General features: G+C 40.7%; 1 protein-coding gene across 1 annotated transcript in view; it reads left to right on the forward strand.

The window, feature by feature from the left end:
• Positions 1-16,579, forward strand: part of gna12a (guanine nucleotide binding protein (G protein) alpha 12a) — a 25,910-nt gene extending 9,331 nt beyond the window's left edge. The window contains exons 3-6 of the mRNA XM_019269815.2: positions 12,432-12,482; positions 12,575-12,775; positions 13,087-13,293; positions 14,337-16,579. Coding sequence (XP_019125360.1) covers positions 12,432-12,482; positions 12,575-12,775; positions 13,087-13,293; positions 14,337-14,498 — 621 coding nt within the window. The 3' untranslated portion in view covers positions 14,499-16,579. The remainder of the gene's footprint in view (positions 1-12,431; positions 12,483-12,574; positions 12,776-13,086; positions 13,294-14,336) is intronic.
• The last annotated feature ends 3,434 nt before the right edge of the window (positions 16,580-20,013 follow it).

The following is a 20,013-nucleotide window of genomic DNA, read 5'->3' on the forward strand; positions in this document are numbered from 1 at the left end:
TCACTGGCTGACTTCACATTTAGTGTCCAGTGACTGACCTGTGACCGATCAGAACTCCACTTATTTATCCGTGTGAAAATGTTTCCCATGTCTGTGTCAGTGTGATGGAAAATAGCAATTTCTGGTTAAATGTAGTGAAGCACATGCCAAATAACATCCCGGAACTACAGCCCAGCGTCTCACTCCAAACCAAAAACATCATTTTTATTTATTGAAGCATGCTGGCACACTGGGGACAGAGCGCATCTGTGCAAGTGACCCATATCAAAATCAAACAGAGCCCTTTTATACAGTAAAACAGTTGTGATCAAACAAGGGAAGGTACTGTAGGGTAGGTAAGTAAGGACAGGAAAGGGGGGAGGGGGGGTTGCATTAGGACCTGAAGGTCAAGTCAAATAAACAAAAGGGCAGGAGGCAGGAAGGATGTCACAAGATCAAGGCATAAACAAACATTCACTAGAGTCTAGAAATGTTATGGCAGCTACAGACATATGCCAAGCCAGCTACTTTTAGCTGGAGTTTGTTCTTCTTCTCTGTCATGAATGTATTGCTGCTTTATTTAATATTTCAGCTCATTAAAGGATATTTTTTATTTACAGAGCTAGCTGACAGTATAAAGAATGGACGGCATGTGTGAAACACCCGTACGTTATTTTGAAGCACAAAATATGTGGCTCTGGCCTGGCCTCTTCTGGGTCCCAGCTAATCTGAAAATCAGCAATGACGTGTATCATCGGACCTGAGGCTGGCTGAATAATGCCTGGGTGCCCAAACAAACCACCAGTAACAGCACCCACATGTCAATCAAAGTGGCCACACTGTTGATTATGCATAACTTTAAGCCTTAATATAATTTGAACGGGTGAGTTATATAGAAATTCAGCCTCAGTACAGTTGAAATTAGCCATAGAGGCCAAAACTGTTTTTTGTACCAGACTGTAAACATGTTTATTTCTGATGTAAGTCTTAAAGAGATGGACTCGTTCTGTAGCCAGCCTCAAGTGGCCGATTTAGGAACTGCAGTTTTTGGGACATCTGCATTGGCTTCACTTCATAGACACAGAGACTGCAGTTTGGCCTTCGCTTGATATCTCTTCCTCTCTCTCTTCTTAACTGTCAAGTTAAAACAGATTACCAAGATAGATATAGTTACTGGGCAGCCAGTATAGATGCTGTGTTTTGGCTTATCTATTTTGGAGGTAAAAAGCTGTTTTCTTGGAAATTACACACTTCTTTGACATTTTTTAGATAGATATAAAACAGATGCCAGAAAGTCAGATACAGGTTATGCCACGATTTTGGCCAAATATGTAGTTTGTTTTGTCGTGCAGTGGAGATGTTTTTCAGTTCCATAAATATTTCCACATCTTTTTGGTGACGTTAGCAGTCTAGAGTTAAGGATATCTGCATACTTTATAACTGATTTAGCACAGCCAGGAGCCACAAAGATAATAATAAGTGACACACTAACAAGAGGAAGTAACTGGATAATATCAGAGGTGTTTTTACCTGTCAACTAAAGAAAGAAGTCACAGTGAAGGAGAACTGTGGAAGAAGTTATTTATTGTGTAACTTACCTCTCTCATTTTATTTGGAGACTTTCCAAAGATGTAATTATTTTTTCTCTTGGCTGGAAATGGAGCCGGTGAAGCGGAGCCCTGTGGAGTTTCATCTGCCACACTACACTGCGCTATTTCCCCTGTATATAGTCACATGGATTAGATGGGAAAAAGGCAGTATTTTTATTAGAAATTTCATAACTCTAAAGCTGGATTTGATGACTTTAAAGCCTCAAAATTAACATGAAAAGACATCATGAGGTGACACTGGTGTCCTCTTAGTTTGCTGTTTTTCTCATTGAGTCGTGGTGATGGAGGTAGTGACGGTACAGGAAGAATTCAGTGCTTTGTACATTGACCACTTCTTCTTCCTTCAGTTATAATGTGTCACTTCCTCTTCAGAGATGAGTTTCATTTTTTGGTGGACAAAACTTAAATTTAATACCAGATAGGATATATTTGGTATGTATGAATGTAAGGATGCTGTAGTACCAATTTGTAATTTAGGTCAAGGTTAGACAAGGATATTTTGACATCCAAATCTTCTTTTTATGTTAACAAAGGATCAAATTACTATGTGTATGTCACTAGTAGTAACACCCACAGAGAATAGAGATTTTTTTTTATCACTGTTTGGGTTTACTTTGACCACCAGGCTTTAAAAGCCCACTGAATTGAGCGGTCGGTGGCGTAGTGGGTTAAGCGGCCACCCCATGTGTAAGAGGCTTCAGTCCTTGCTGCAGCTGGCCCCGGTTCGAATCCCGCATTGGATGGCCATTTATTGTGTGTCATTCCCCCTCTCTGCCCCGTTCCTGTCTATCTTCAGCTGTACTATCAATAAAAAAAAAAATCTTTAAAAAAAAAGCCCACTGTATACTGCCTACCCTGCACCAAACAACAGACAAAGTCAGCAAAGAAGAAGGTATATCTCTCAGCAGTTGGTGAAAACCACTGACAGTATAAAGAAAGGATGTTGTATTAGTGACATCGCCCATAACTTTCTGGAGAGCCATTTTGAAGTTTGGAGTGTGATGGCTCTGGCCTCCACCATGTTGGCTGTTCTGCCTCCTGGCTAACCTAAAAATATAGAGAGACCTATAGAAACTAAAACTGTTTTTTCTACCAGGCTGTAAACATGTTTATTTCTCCTGTTCACTTTGACATTTTAATATGTGGACTTACGGAGATCTGTAGCCAGCCTCAAGTGGTTGTTTGAGGAACTGCAGTTTTTGGTACTTCTGCATTAGCTTCACTTACAGTCACAAAAGTTGCTTGGTGGAAACCCAAACAGAGCTAAAAGAAGAGTGAATATTGGGCTTTCATTCATCAGTTGACAGCAAACACGACTCCAAATTAATGATAATGTTGTCATGTGTGCTTGACGTGTATGTAAGCCACTGTTTGCTAACACATTCTGCATATCAACTTCATTAAGTCATATGTCAATATTGACTTTACAGCTTGTTACAATTAGGGATTATTTTAATGGTACTATTATTTATTGACCAAAATCTGTTTTACGATTATAATGCATTTATTTATTCCACAACAGCATTTTTTGTACAATGTTCCTTTTCCTGCTTTGTTGTTGCTGGTTTAACTTGTACTGAAAGACCAACTCTGAACTCACGGCTTGTTCGTTGACCGAGCGCTTTAACTGCGGTAAATAGTTAAAAGAAAATGTAATCGCTGCATCCCACAGTGGCCACAAATCAATAAATGCACGTTTAAAGTAATACTGAAATGTTTAAGTATGCCATATAAAATGTCCATGTGTAGAAAGAGTAACAAAAGATACCTGGCAGCTCTTTTGCTGCTGTGTTTAGACCATCTCCAGTGAAACTATCCTTTTTCCCCCAGATCTCTCAGTTCATCTCTTTGTCTGTTGCCTGAGGGAGCCAAACAAGTGGAGATGTGTTTAAAGCAGTGTCTTATTGTAGTCTAAAGAACACCAGAGCAGCTGGAGAACCACTTGGTATTACAAGTAACTCTATAAGTGTCTACAAACATGCTGTGAAGGGCAAGACAGATTGTTAATGACACTTAATCGTTCAGCATAATGTAATGAATGATCACTAACCAAACCATATTGTCAACACAGCAAATGTCTCACAGCGTCGGCATCGCCAGCTGGTCTTGTTGTCAGTGCAGTTTTGGCTGTAGCTGCTAGTTTATTTGCACTTCACTGGACATGACACGCCAGCTCTACTTTCTGTTCAGAGCTGTAAGTTTGACCTTTTACCTTGTTACTCATTTATCAGTGACAAAACAATCTGGAGTCAGACAGAAGCCACTTCTCTCTCCCTCTCACTTAACATGTAAGTGTGTGTGAGACAGTGCACAGCTTCGAGTCGGACTGCCTTGTCTTATCTGGAGTCACTGTATGATAAAGCTGCACAGGCTGCAGACATTATTCTTGGTTAAAGGATAAAGCTGGTGATATTGTATGTTTTTCTTAATGTCAACAAATTCTGCAATTATTGTCTGTGTATCCAAATCCTGACGTAACTTATTTCGCTGTCATAGATCTCCCCAAAAATGCATGCAAGCGAGTACAACAACACAAGACATAACAGCCAGCTTACATTACACACTAGTCCAACAGCAAGAACTACTAAAAATCAGTCCAAGATTTACTCACATCTGGCGACTTCCTGCTCAGTCACTGTCTCCCATTTTGCTCTTCGTAGCTTTCTCCGTCATCTCCTTTGGTCTTTTCACCTCTATCACTATCTATAGAGGCTTCTGAGCCCAATTACATTGGGAACTTGCCCAGCTCAGGTTCTGGCATGACACTGGCTTCGCTCCCCGTCAGCATTAGTCTGGGCAAGACAGTCTCCTCCAAAATGCCTGTGGTCCAAACACAAACACAGCCCAGGGAGCACGGCTAACAGACTGAGCTAACATTAGCTAACGGCAGCATTAGTTCACAGAAGTTTACTTTACTGTCCACAACTATGTCCTAAAAACTAACTGTACACTACCTGCTTCAAAGTTAGCAACTAGCTGGTGAACATAGGGAGCATATAGCGGCAAATTAGGAGCCGGATATTTTTCTCAGAACCAAAAGAGAGAGCAAAAAGTTAGCAGTTAGTTAGTGTCCGAACTTATTTTAAAGAGGGCCAGATTTGACAATGTGAAGATGCTCGGGGGCCAATACTAACATTTTAAAAATGAAAAGATTACCAATAAAAGTAGCATACAAATGTTCTGTAACAATTTTATTTCATTGTCACAATTATCTTTGTTTTTTTTTCTTCAAAAATGACAACGTAACCAAATCTAAGCCGGCGTGACCAAATCTAAAAACCAGTTCTTCCTTTCTTTCACATCTGAAGTTAGATAACAAAGAATAAATTGTATGGAAAGTGTTAAACTTGCATGAAGTTGATACAAATCTGAACCTCATGTTCATTTTAAACATGACTTATTATGAGTAATGCAAAGTCTATTAACATTTAAGTTTAAAACGTGTCACTCTTGCTCTTCTCTTTATCAAAATCATTCAGAAAGTTATATTTTGTGTCACATCTACAGATATATAACAGCAGCAGTTATGTCCTTAGAGGTTCAAATGCTTCGTGATGTCGACCGAAAAAGCCAAATATTCCAGCCATACAGTATCTGACAATCCTAGCAGGCCATAAATAATATATTATAAAAATTAAGCTTTGGGCCGCATGAAATCTGAACATGGGCCATGATTGGCCCCCCTGGCCGTACTTTGGACATCCCTGATCTACACTATTTGCCTCAAAGTTACAAACTAGCTGGTGAACATTAGCAGCTAATTAAGAGCCAGATATTTCTCTCAGGAGTTTCGGAGAGAAAGAGAAGAGTTAGCAGTTATCTAGCAGAATAGCTTACCCAGGGACTACTTCCTGTGTTTGCTTTTGTTTGGATTCATGTAAAATTTAACTTTATTTGGAAAACATTAGGAGGCTTGCGCTGTTTGTCCTGATATATATTGTTTTGCCATTGTTTGTGTTTCCTGAATCTCTACAATGGAGATGGCGAGTGCAAAGTTAGCACGATCCATAGTCAGGACCGCCACAGCTCCCACGGGGCTCTGTGGCTGAAAATAGTCCCCAAAAATGCACTATAATTTGCTGCTGTTTTGCTCCTATATGCTGCAAACTAAAGTGCCCAGCTGTTTTAGGAAATCAGTTTTTCCAAGTATGCTGTATATATGTGTAACGCTTTATAAAGATTTACAGCTTCGGAACAAATGGGTTTTGGGGGGGTTGAGAGTCACAGACAGGGTAGGGAAAGTGGAAAGTCTTGAGACATTGCCTAACACAAGTGGTTCTCAAACCAGGGGGGGCTTAGAGCCACTGCAAGGGGGATGTGTGGAAAAAGAAACCGTCTTGCAATGGGATCATACCAGCCGCAAGGCCTGCCAACATGTTGACATTTTGACCCATTAGTTCTCACTACAGTCTTTACTGCATTATTACACAGGCACTCATGGGTCAGAGTACACCCATCTTCAAACTCGGTCTTTATTCTGATCTCAAGTGCTAGACATCTGTACAGTTTTATGACCTTGCAAAGCTGCGTCACTATCACGTCGACAAAATCCATCCACAGACACATCCACAGTGTTTCCAGGAGCACATTTTGCCACGATGATACAGACAGACTCACACTGTTGCGGCTGGTAATGAATATGATTCATGTAGGGAAGACAAACAAACAAGAGATTGCTGATGCTATCGTGCTGACCTTTATTTCACTAAATTTCAACTTGGATCTGTTTTTACTATTTGCTTCCCCTATCATTGTTAATGTTGGGTGGGAGGGCATGAAGTTTTTTTGGGCCAGAAAACGTTTAAGAGCCACTCGGCTAAAGCATGGTTGGTTTTGTTGACAGTGAGTAAAAATATAGGATAACATCAGCACTATCCTTACAAAGTAAGAAAAACCCCAAATGTCTACTGTGGAGTAAATGTGCTGAGTTAGACGCTCTTCACCTCCCCCTTCTCTACACTCTCTGAGAGGTTTTCCGGGGATACCACAGTCAGCTTTTCCCAGGCACTGCTGGAGCTGGGCCACAGGCTGACAGGGACAGGGGAGGAAACAGAGAGAGGAGGGAGAGAGAAAATGAGTGGAAAGTAGAGAAGAGGGGATGGAGAGGGAAAGAGAGAGAGAGAAACACAGTGGTGAAGAAGAAGACGAGAGAGATAGTGCGATAAACTAAGAGCGAGCACATGCAATGATTTTGTTTACTTGCAGCCGTCTCTGTTCCCACCACACCCAGATAACACGCAGTTTGATATAGAATATAAACACCAAAACCTCTCCTGCTTGACAAAAACAAGGCAGTATATCGTGCTGTGATGGTAAACTGTTGCTGTTGTCTTCAACAGCACAGACATCCTGTATATACGAGGTTTCGTGAACTGTATAGGGAAATCTGAAGCCCCACAAAGAGGCTATAAAAGATGAAACACATGCACAGGCACATATACGTTAACCCATGTGGTTGACTATATGAGATTTCAGGCTGGAAGTCTCTGCTGCTTCAGTACACCGTGAGTTAATGTTGGCCATACTGTATGTACACTATGTAACTTTATCTCGAAGTGGAAAAATTGTTCTCTGTATGCCCTCGAGTCTGGGTTTGGGTTCTTCTTTCCTGGCGTCCTTATGTGTGCAATGGCCTGAGCATTGTACCCATAACAACTAAAGAGTAATATCATATGTACTGACACTCTTTTGGTTTGAGATTTAAAGAATAGTTCTGGTTTATTACAACTTATTTCCATAGTTTTTGCCATTATTTCCATCCATTTTAACATCACTATAACATCAGTACAACAGCAGTATTGCCGGATGATCTTAAGTTTATTTGGAGGTAAAATGGGAAGTGAGAGTACATGTTGGTTATAATTGAGCAGAAAAACTGCGCTTGCACAACTACACTCGGTCAAAGTTGAACCAGGAAGTCGGACCATAAACTGATGGATGTTTACAAGCCTGAGTCATAACAAAGGCCAAAAAAATATACTTTAAAAAAAAAAAAACTGTTCTGGTTGTTCGACTTCTCCTGCTTTTTGAACTTTTGGACTTCTTTTATCATGTTGTTGGGTTTCCAGGTTTCAACAATTAACCTGCTTAGTAATGTTATCATCACTGATGGCCAAAACGATGACAATAAAGACCTGCGTTGTAATAAACCAGATCTATCCATTTGATAGTAAATGTTTCCAATTAAAGCATTAATATTCACTCTTATAGTTAAAGGTCCAGTGTGTAACATTTAAGAGGATCTATTGACAACAATTGAATATCATATTCATAACTATGTTTTCATTAGTGTATAATCACCTGAAAATGAGAATTGTTATGTTTAAGTTACATTAGAATAAGTAACACTGGCTCTACATAGGACTTTTCGCCTGTTTTACAAGTTTTACGTCCACTGTAGTATCTCCTTCATACTTGAACCTAGTGGTAGAGGTGATGGGTATTCAGTTGGTTGCTATCTGCAACTTCACCACTAGATGCCACTAAATTCTACACACTGGACCTTTAATATACAACACATAACTATGTTTAGTATATGTATAGTTTAGTATATGTATATGTTTAGTATAGTATATTGGGCAGCTGTGGCTCAGGAGGTGGAGCGTGTCGTCCACGAATCATCACGAATGATCGGTGGTTTGATCGTCGTGATGGTGTCGTTGAGCAAGATACTGAACCCCAGATTGGACCATCAGTGTGTGAAAGTGTATGAATGGTTAGCTCCCAAGCTGATGAGCATTTGGCACCTGACATGGTAGCCTTTGCCATCAGTGTATGAATGGGTGAATGAGATGTAGTGTAAAAAGCACCTCGATCTTTGGTCAGAAGACTAGAAAGCTGCTATATAAGTACAGCCCGTCTACCATAGTGTTAAATCACTTAGCCGCTGCCATCTTAGCAGTCCTGCTTCTGCTGCCTCCTGGCTAATCTAAAAATCGGCAAAGATGTGGATCAACAAGTCACCTGTAATGACACCATGAACGTTGTCATGAACGAGGAAATTAGCTATAGATACAAAAGCCGTTTTTGTACCAGGCTGTAAACATTTTCTGCTGTGAAGTTGGACATTTTAACATGGGGGCTTATCAAGAATGACTTGTTCTGTAGCCAGCCTCAAGTGGACGTTTGAGGAACTGCAGTTTTTGGACTGTTGGATGGACAAACTATTTTCTGTAATTTTATAGACTGGAAGATTATTTAACTAATCAACGTTTGTTAAACCACATTGGTGCACCCAGTCACACACACAAGTGGCACCCATATACCGGTGGCCACACACACACACACACACACACACACACACATACATACTGCAGTATGTGAGCTTATTCAGGTCTTTGCTGTAATAAAGCCCTTAATCTGCCCATACACGCCATGAATGGAGACATTCCTCGAGCCTTACTCAACCACACACACTCACAAACAAATCCAGACACACACACACACACACACACCCACACACACACAGATTTATATTTTACAAGTCATAGTTCTACATTACAAGGGACTAAATCTCATCCTTGGCATAATAAAATGAATTTGATGCCTCCACTGCGTCAACGATCAGGCTGTCTGATTTTTGCTGTTGGTAGTTAAAGTGGAAATGATCTTTGTGTTAATGTGTATGTGTGTGGGTGTGTTCACGTGTGCGTTTTCACGTGTGTGTCTGTGTCTCTGTCTGTGTTTGCGTATCCCTTCATCTCTGGGAATTCCCCTCTCCCTGCTTTTCCCTCCGACCAGCCTCTCCTCCTGCTCATGTCCAGCTGAACCAATCAGAGTCCCCGGCTTTGTGTTTCCTATTGCTGTGACACTGTAGGTCAGCGGCGGGGTCACGGGGTCACATCTCACCCGCATAGGGGGTCACGTTTCCTGGCTGTTACGCCAGGACATGAGAGATGAATTTAATAGTAGTCATTGATGTCTTTAATCAGTGTGAACATTCGGGAAAGGTTGTCAGCGCGGGTTCAAAGAGGAATAAGGCTATATTGTAGTTTGGTGTGTGTGATGGGAGTGCTAAAATGACTTTGTATCTGGGTTCTGTCTGACTCGCTAATCCCTCCCTCCCCCATGTCTCTCTCCACTGTTTTCACACACACAGCTGTTTCCTGTTGAATGTGTGTGTGTGTGTGTTTAAGAGGGAGATTCACTTTTAAACTACTGTCAGAAATCATACGTGTAAAGAAGAAGCTAACCGCATGAAAGTTGTGATTTTTATGTTCTTTGTACAGTGTGTGTTGTATTAAAGACTGAAAGGTTTCAGCTCATTTGCTTTAAATCACTGTAACACCTTTGAAAACCATTTTGCGAACTGTGCTGCTGCTCTTTAGCAAACTTAATGTACCTTCGCTGCTGCTCCAGACACCCACTGGTTTCCATTCATCTCTGAACAGTATGAAAATCAATAAGCAGCAGCCTCTTAAAACTTCCTTGAGCTGTGCAATCCATTACAGCGAAGATCAGCCTGCAGTTAAACCACATTACCGCTCAAGAATAGCGTAGCGCTGACAGAAAATGAATGCAGACTTTATGTTCGCCGTGATGGATTGCACGTCTCAAGTTAGCTAATTGATTGCGATATCGAACAGGAGAAACGGCAAAATACATTCAAACTGTGCTGTGTGTATTCAAAAACAATCAGCAGTAAACTAAAGTGTATATAATTTGTAAAGGAGTTACACCTCAGTGAAAACACACCGTTGACCCCCATGACAATATTTGTGCTAATTATAGTCTTTGTTTATAATTTATATAATAGACAGTCAGGAGATAAAATCATAAGATGTGTGATGTTCAGTCACTGTAACTTGTCACTCCCAGATTATGGTAAACATGTTTGTTTTTTAGGAAAGCGGTTTACACTGTTTACATCACATACTGGAAGAAATATGATTATTTCATGATTCACTTCATTAGGTTTTGGTTCAGAGACATTCACTCACTTCTAGCTTTCTTTTCGCAGCTCGCAGTCTTTGTGGTTCACGATTCTACCATCTCAACCATCCCATCCAAATTTAACGTCTTTGTTTGCAGCTCTTTTTGATGGACGTCAGATTTTGTTATAGTCTTTGTAAAGTCACCAAAAATTCTTTCAGTGGTCGCCTTGTGATGCAACTTACACATAATCTACACAATCCACTGCTCATCTCTGATTATATCTGACTAAAATAATCTGTGTTGGGTTTTTTTAGAACACTTTATTTTAAGGTTTTCCAATTTATGAGAACAATACAACTTATTCGCATTAAAATGTAGTAATACAGTACACATAGTAGGTAACAAGACAAGACACACATTTCTTATATGATGACATAGTGCCTGAATGTTAGTACTGGTCAAGTTTGAAGCCAGTTCAAAGGTTGCAGCGAGTCCACAGTTGATAGAGGTCATATTTCCACATATTGAATAAAAATACATCATATCTTTTTTTTTCAGGACTTTCTACAATTAGTCATTTCTGATGTGCATTTTGATGAAGTTAATACACTTTCTGGAAATAACGAGAGCTGAACTCTAGCAGACAGAGTTCTTCGTCTGATGGTGTATTCATGATTTTATTTCACCAAATTGTTGCCGTGTGTGGTGTAACATTGTTCCCTCAGTAATAACGCCAATCAAACAGAGATATTTTAGGTTTGTACTGGTGTAACTGTTGAGGGGTGGTAAAGCGGATGAAGACCAACATCTAGTCTACTGGTTCTCAAACTATGGTTAGATTCCAGTCTGGGTCCTTTGCTGCATGTCATTCCCTCTCTCCCCCCTTAATTTCCTGTCTATCTTTTCCTCAGGAAGCTTGGGAAATGCCAAAAAAAAAAAAAAAGATTATACTATCAAAATACTACAACATTTGAATCAAAATTAACTATGAGATCGTAGGAAGGTATTTATAAAAAAAGGTTTTTACATTTCCTGTAATATTTTGTTTCAGTATCAGCCTGATATGTAGTCACGTTCACACACAAATCGTATAGTGCAGGAACTATTTGGGTGAGGAGTGCTGATCAGTATTATCCCTTTTCCAACAAATTAACTGTGTTCAGGATTCAAGAGCAGTCAACAATAAATAATCTTCTTACAGGGATTAAACCTGCCTCCTGCGTGAACTTTAACTTTAATGTGTAATTGGTGAGATAAGGAGTTATCTGAAGACACAAGGCAATAAATTAATCTATTGTTTTCAGGAGACGGATTTATCAGCTGTTTGTCAGCTGAGTAGTGTCGGCACTTCTGTATTTTAAGGGTGGTACTTGGAGAGCTAAATATTTTCGGAGGTGTGAAAAGTTTAAGAATGTTCCATCAAATATTTATCCTCCTTTTACTTCCGATTTGGTCTCCACCATCTCCTGAAGGAAATATCTGGTTCTTTAGCTGCTAGATGCTCTGCTGTGTTCACCAGCTCGTCCCTCACTTTGTGTGCCTCGTGCAGCTTTAATGAATCTTTATAGCACTTTACAGAGTCATGTTAGTTTCTGTGTGGCAGCACAAACACCAGATGTGATTATGAGACAACACAGTAATAAAAACATGGGTCATATAAACACAATGATCCAGTTATGATCCACTTATGTCACTTGAGTTACGTCAGTTCAGAGTACTGCACTGTTGGTCCATAAAAGTTCCTTCATAAGTAGCTGAGTATGTTACGAATAATACAGTGTGACTGATATAATTACTGTTGGTCACATGGTTTCTGTCCTTTTTTGCTGATTGGGGAAGATGAAACAAGAAATGAAACAGTTCCCATGAAGAGTGCTAATGTCTATTTTGGGTCTTCAAGTGTGGTTTACGTCTAACTCATGCATTTTGTGCCGGTAATGGATTTTTTTTCTTTCTTCCTGTCTGCAGAGTGAGTCAGTCAAATACTTCCTGGATAACTTGGATCGCATTGGTCAGCTGGTGAGTCACAATGACTAGTTTAATCTTGAGTACACTTTGTATTTCTTCACCTCTTTTATAAGAAAAAAAAAAAACCTCCCCCTTTTTTCCAGAACTATATCCCAAGCAAGCAGGACATTTTGTTTGCAAGGAAGGCAACTAAAGGCATCGTCGAGCATGATTTCGTCATCAAGAAGATTCCCTTCAAGATGGTGGATGTCGGAGGGCAGAGGTCCCAGAGACAGAAGTGGTTTCAGTGTTTCGACGGGATCACATCAATACTCTTCATGGTTTCATCGTCGGAGTACGATCAGGTAACATTTCTGATCACGAGATAAATCAGTCAGACAGCCTGATCATTATTCTCTTGACTTTTATAATTATGGAAAGGACGAGAAACATCAGAGAGACGCACCATTTAAGATTTACACAAAGCTCTCTTTGTGTTCGGTTGTGGAAACCTGATTGTTCCCTCAGTCGTGGCTGCGGTTCAAATCAACAGTCATATGATGACGACTGAATCCTTAATTGGTGCACAGATAAAACCCAAATAAACTAAAAGGCTAATTGTGTGTGTGTGTGTGTGTGTGTGTGTGTGTGTGTGTGTGTGTGTGTGTGATTTCAGGTCTTGATGGAAGATCGAAGGACAAACCGTCTGGTGGAGAGTATGAATATCTTCGAGACGATCGTCAACAACAAGCTCTTCCTCAACGTGTCCATCATCCTCTTCCTCAACAAAACAGACCTGCTAGTGGAAAAGATTCGCACCGTGGACATCCGCAAGAACTTCCCCGAGTTCAGAGGAGACCCACGTAGACTGGAGGATGTACAGGTACACGCAATGCGTTAGCATTTTGATGCACCAGCTCTCTGTTTTTCAAATATTTTCTGTTACAACCTGTTTTGTTGTTGTTATTTTCTCGTACTAAAGATGAATCCCAGTACGCTTTCATGCACCAACGTACTTATGTACAAAGTACAAAGTAGCCTGTAGAGTTTCACATTTTGTTAAAATATCATTGCTGGTGTTTTTCGCTCATCTCTTTTTGGGAAACATATTTTGGAATATGACCTACTCTGATGAGACACTCAAGGCCGAGGAAACAAAGAGACGATGGTTGTTTGGATGTTTTAGTTCCAGCATGCCTTTAATGATAGTTTTACTTTTAAAACTGTCTTACAATGACTTTGAACCTTGATTCATAATTCAGCAATATTCTTATATTCATGCTCTGTATAGCTACTCTATTATTTGCCTTTACTTTCCCTTTGTGGCTGTCTGAGAGTTTATACCCCCTTCAGGTGTGGTCTGAAGGCTACACCTGTGTTGAATTGTGTCATTGCCTTGACATTCTTGTGATTTTTTAACACTTTTCAGTGGGAGGACTATGATCGAGTGCCAGCAAAGATATTTTAATAACATGTTAAACATTAAATGCCTTGATGTTGTGTCACCTTTTTAAGATACACAGTTGAACGCATGGTATCTATTTCCTACTGATACTAAATGTAGTCCTGACTTATAAAACATATAAATATATATATATATATATTGGGGGTTGTTGGTGATTGACAGTGCAATGAGAGCAGAAAATAAAGCTTTTCCTTCCAGTGCAAATGTATTCCGCTCTGGAAACTAATTTAAATTGAAATATTCAGAATATGAGGATGTATCGCTACTTTTAATCCTTTGTTCTCAGCCTGCATGCACATGCGTACATGGGAAAAAGCAGATTAGAAACCCGATTAGCCGAGAAATCGATTTTGTCTGGTTTAGTCTAATCCCCCAACCTCGTTTACGGAGACAGCCATTCTCAGTTACATGAAATCAGAGTCAAATCAGATACTAAAGTGTCTCTGCTCCACTCCTCCCAGGCGTTCTTGGTGCAGTCGTTCAGCCGTAAGAGGAGAAACCGGGGGAAGCCGCTCTTCCACCACTTCACCACTGCGATAGACACAGAGAATATTCGTTTCGTCTTCCACGCTGTCAAGGACACCATCCTGCAGGAAAACCTCAAAGATATCATGCTGCAGTGACCTTCATGCCGCAGACGACGGCTTCTCTGACTGTAAACTGTGAAACCAGCCATGAAATCCAGACCTGGAGGACACTACAGCTCGCAAGTGCATATTAACACTGACCTGTGGAGCAGCCAGTTGACCCACAATGTGGATTTGACTGAACTCTGAATCTGTGGAGCCCCTAGTGACTCTGGACCTGTCGGCCTACGTCGACACCTGTGGAAACCCTTTAAGAGGGTCATAGAGGACAAGAGCCTGCATTTAACCTGTATAAATGTGTGTATGCTGGAAAGACAGTGACCTTCTCCTCTCAAATGTTTAAAAGAAGAAAAAAATAAGAAAAAAAAATAGAGAAAAGCACCAACTACATGACATGAGCACTGAAAGTGTTTTTTTCTCAGATGTATATATGACTAATGACAACCCTGTCACTAAACCACGTCACACTGCTGCCGGTTTAAATGTAGCTGTGTGAGCAAAAGAATAGAAAACAGAAGAGAGAGGGTGTTGGGCCCATACTGGTCATATGCTATGTTATGTGATATGGTTGCACAAGTGTTCCTGTCAGTGAACTTTAGCAGAGGGAATAATCTCTTCATGCTCCCTCTTCTCTCCTGTGCTGTCTTCACTCTCTATCTTAACCTCTCCTCTGCTGCTCCCGCCATCATACAAGAGATGAACAGCTGCAGAAAAGTAGTGTTATCTCTCCTCTCCTCTCTTCTCCTCTCCTCTCCTCTCCTCTCCTCTCCTCTCCTCTCCAGCACAATAGACAGATTGTTCGTCTCCTCCCTCTTCAGCAGAAACAGTAGACCGTCAAATTAGAGACTCTTAGCAGTTCAGAAACGCTCACACAGAAACACACAGCTCCCGGTTTTGCATGAATTATGGTTAATCTCTATCCCGATGCCTTCTTCTGTTTCCCACCAACATCCCAGTGGAAGCACCACAACAGCTTAAACTTAAACTTGAGGCATATTCTAAGTATCCCCTTTTACAAGAAAAGGTTTTGGTGTACGGTTACTACTCATTCCTGTTCTTTTGTCTTGTAAACGTGAAGGGAAAAGCAGAGAATGACAGGGTTGAACTGTAAGTGAACTTATTCCCATGTTGCCAGTGGCCATTTTGGGCTTTTGTAGCAGTCGGGGTGGGAAGTCTACCAAAAAGAAAACATTAAAAATGAAGCAAGTGACCAAACCAAGCCAGATTAAACAAATAATCCCTTGTGGTTGTAAACCCTATTTCACCAGTTGGAGTTATCTGGTTATGTAGCATAAACAAAAAAAACTGTTGCTATGGTTACTTACGGTTTAATATATCTTTCGCACTGATTTATGATGGTGGTTAGACTGTTCATGTCTGAGGTGTCCTCATAACTGCCAACTGACCAGAAACATCCTTAAAATTCGAACCCGCATCCGTTCCTGGGATTCCCCGAATCTTTTTTGTTTTCACGTGGAGAATCTGTAAAATGAAAAATGTCGATTCGATTCCCAACATTTGCATGTTTTGGTACACAGCAGTAAGACACAGCTGGGCTACTCCTCCCACCCTGAAGTCCACATGGCCTTGATGGGAATAGGCTAATCATGAGCACTTCCACACGTCGTATTATAATACTGTATTAAACTGTGTAATTTGTACGCATTTGTGTGTGTTTGCATAGCGACTTGTGACTTTTTTTTTTTGTGCATGTTCATACGTTTTGTACATAGAATACTGTAAGTATTTGACTGACACTGTGTCTAATCTTACAATACAAACACCACTCTGTCTAACAGCATCACTGTAACTGTAACATTGCTGCAACATTTGTCGTTAACTAACCTACCTTTTCCACTCACACACGTTTTTGTTTTTTTTGTTGTTGTTGTCAAGTTTCGTCATTGCACTGGATGTGTCCGAGAGAAAACAACCAGAAAGGAAAACGTCTGGGGGAAGAAAAAAAAAAAGGCAATGAAACAAATAAACAGACGGCAGACTTATAAAGGCGAGCAGGATGGAGGCCGGAGATGAAAAGATCGAGGTCTTCTGCTTGTTTTTTGTTTCCCAGTGTCTTGGCTCTGTGCTCTGTGGTGAAATACACTGCCGTTTGCTGACATGCTGTTTCTTTATTTTCTCAGTGTGGGCGCCTGTGTGTGTTGGAGTGTGTATATGGCAAAGTAAGAGATCAAGACCTCAAGAAAGTGAAAAGTGGTAAAAAAAAAAAAAAAAAGATTAGCAAGCAAGGGGGCGAATCAGAGACAAGGATTTGTCAAAAATGAATGAGGACGGAAAAATAAATGTTTTTTTTTATGTCCTGGAGCAGTTTTATGAACAAGAGAAGCCCTCATGCAAAGCCAGAGAGCAGAGAGCCGAGGCTCCTGATAGGTAATGTCATACTGATGTACGGCCTGAAGGATAACCATAGGCTTTTATTCCACATAATGTAATATGAGGCTCATCAGCGAGAGCTATCAGACCGCTGGGCATAAGAGTAAAGCTGAAGTCAGGCGATATCTCCGTTACCCAGCAGAGTCTGACCTTTGCTTTGGCTTTTAATCAGAGGAGCTGATACATAACAGACTGCAAGTCTCAAGAGAGAGGGAGGGAGCCCAGAAAACAACTAGAGCAGAGTTTTTTAGCGTTGTTTTAGAAATCACTGGTTAACATAGATTTATTTACAAAGGAAGTGAGTGGAGTGTAATTTAAGGTTTAAACGTGCGTGCACACACACGCCGCACGGACACGTGTGACAGCCTACAGGATCACTGGAAGCAAAGAAGAAAACAGAAAATGACCCTGTGAATGGGTAGGCACAGACTGGGGAGAGAGGGGGGGGGCAGACAAAGGGAGGAAGAGGGAATACAAGAAAAAGTAAGAGGATAGAGGGAGGGAGGAGGGAGAGAGGAGAGAGAGGGGGAGGGAGGTCATGTTTCCTCTGTTGAGCCCACTTCCTGTCCTGATCCCAAAATGGAGAGACTGTAAGAACGACATCCCTCTGACTGTTTCAGTCTCCCCCTCCCTTCTCTCCCCCTCTCCCACACACACACACACACACACACACACACACATCAGAGAAACCCAAACCAGCCTCCCGCAGTATCCTACAAAGGAGATGAGAGGAAAAAGCAAGGAGCAGAAAAATATATCCCCAGTGGTCTCTGAAACATAAGGAAGCCTTCGTTTATAGAGGCAGCGAGACGCAGGACATTTTGTCCTCAAGTTGCACCGCACCATGTGTGTGTTACATGTGACCTTTATGTGTGTGTGTGTGTGTGTGTGTTTAACTATGCTGTGGTCATTACCAAAACATCAGGGCAGGATAGTTTAATTTAGTTTGCTTACCTGACACACGCTGATTTTGACCAAACTTTTTATTTTGTTCCTGACTTATTAAAATTTTCTGTATTGAAGTTAATATATAGCATTATTATAACCTGTAAATGTTACCACATTAACTCAAATCAACTTTGTTTAAACCAACATTGTGTAACATTTCTATAAAACGAACAGATTTTAAATCCTTTGATGCCACACTGACGTATAATCATGTACGTTAACGCTTTACGGCACACTTTTAAGTCACACACCACCAACTGTTTCACCGATTTTGTTAAAACTATTTTAATGGAGAAAATGTTTTCTGGTTTTCTCTCTGTTGTCCTCTGACTGCTCTGTATCATTCCTGATGGAAAAGTGAAGTAAACTTCTGCGAACTGTAGCTGCTGTTAGCTCATGTTAGTTCAGTTTTGTTAGCCGGGCTGCCCAGACTGTGAGCTCCAGGGGAGTGTAAGTGTTTTGAGTCACCAGGAAGAGGAGGTATTCAGTTCCAGTGCGTGGGCGAATGCTGACAGGAGCAGAGTCAGTGTCGTGCCAGAACTGGAGCTGGGAAAGCGGGCTGATGTAACCAGGTTCAGCAGCCTCTATGGACATAATGTCAGAGACAAAATACATAATGTGTAGCAACAGCAGCACTGCACTCTGAAACCCATTATTTCCAATGGCTTGTTCTACGATTCAGCGTTTTTTTTTTCTGGTGTGTCTAGCAAAGTGTTTTCCAAAACACAGTGCACTGTTGGTTGAACTTTGGCCAGGGAGTGTGCCAAACCCAATGGCAAGCGCACTATACATCAGGCCTAAGTGGGTTAGCTAGTCAGCAAGCCCACATACATTTAGAAAATATAGTCTTTTCTTATTTATAGTGTAAAGTTGAATAGAGCTATAGATTGAGAATATTATATTAGAGAACTTGTAAATGTTATAAAGAGATAAAGAAAGGTCAAAAAGTCTGTTGACTAGTCTCGTGAACGGACCTGAGTGCCTTTATACACACTTATCTGTACAGCTCTGTGTGTGTGTGTGTGTGTGTGTGTGAATGAGGGTGTGCGTGGATTGGAGTGTGTGTGTGTGTGTGTATACGGCTGCATGTGTGTGGGTGAATTTGGTCTCATGACTCTGGTTAAGCTGATGCTTCCCTAAGGTTGTTTTGATTGGACCTACAGCTGAACTTTGTTATTTAATAATGAGCCAAGTACTCCCTCGGTTTCTGCTTCTACCCTCACACACACACACACACACACACACACACACACACACACACACACACACACACACACACACACACACAGGGAGCTCATCCAGCCATTGAATCATACAGTGAAATATAAACAACTAGCGGTTCATTAGCCGATGATTTGGCCATGACACATCACTGGACCCTAGGTCGTCACGTCATTAAACCACGTCTGTTTTAGTTCACACTGACAGGAGATTTCACTTGTATCTGCTCTGCAGGGCATGTTCTCTCTTTTGGAGCAAAGCCACGGGCATGGGCAGATTGTTTGTTAATCAAGAGAGATGAGCTAAACAGATAAACGCTTACACACGGATAGATGATGATAAACAAAACTACTCCTGCATACATAAATCATCTTTACAACTTTATGCCTCTTACAACAGTTAAATTGACATGGAAATGATGTATTAATCTGTCATGCCTTCTGTTTGACCATCCTCCCCCTCCATATTTATAAGAAAGGTGGTTTGGAAGAACAAAAGAGAGATGTACTTAGCTCATGTCTCCCTCTGCTGTTATAAAAGGAGTCATGCAGCATTTCCTTGTAGTTTTTGTAGTTTTTGTAGTTTAGTGATAGTAATTTGGCACATTTCTTTCACGAGCACACTCAATAAATAACTCATAAGACATCATGCTTCAAATTTACAGTTCATAAGGACAGTTTTATCTTAGGATAAACTATAATTCCCTGGTTCCTCACCTGGGTAGAGCATGTGCTCCTTGCATCAAGGCTTAAGTCCTTACCACAGCGACATGGGTTTGATTCCAGACTGGGTCCTTTAATGCATCTCATCCTCTCTCTCTCTCTCTCTCTCTCTCTCTCTCTCTCTCTCTCTCTCGAATATCCCGTTTCTCTCCTGCCATCATCAAATAAAGCAGAAAACTGGATAAAATAACCAATCGACTGGTAAGAAAAAGGTGATTTATGTAGTTTTTATGTAGTTTTCCTTGACATATTTTACTGCGCATGTATAC

Source organism: Larimichthys crocea, chromosome X (genome assembly GCF_000972845.2).
Source record: "Larimichthys crocea isolate SSNF chromosome X, L_crocea_2.0, whole genome shotgun sequence".
Lineage (NCBI taxonomy): Eukaryota > Metazoa > Chordata > Actinopteri > Sciaenidae > Larimichthys > Larimichthys crocea.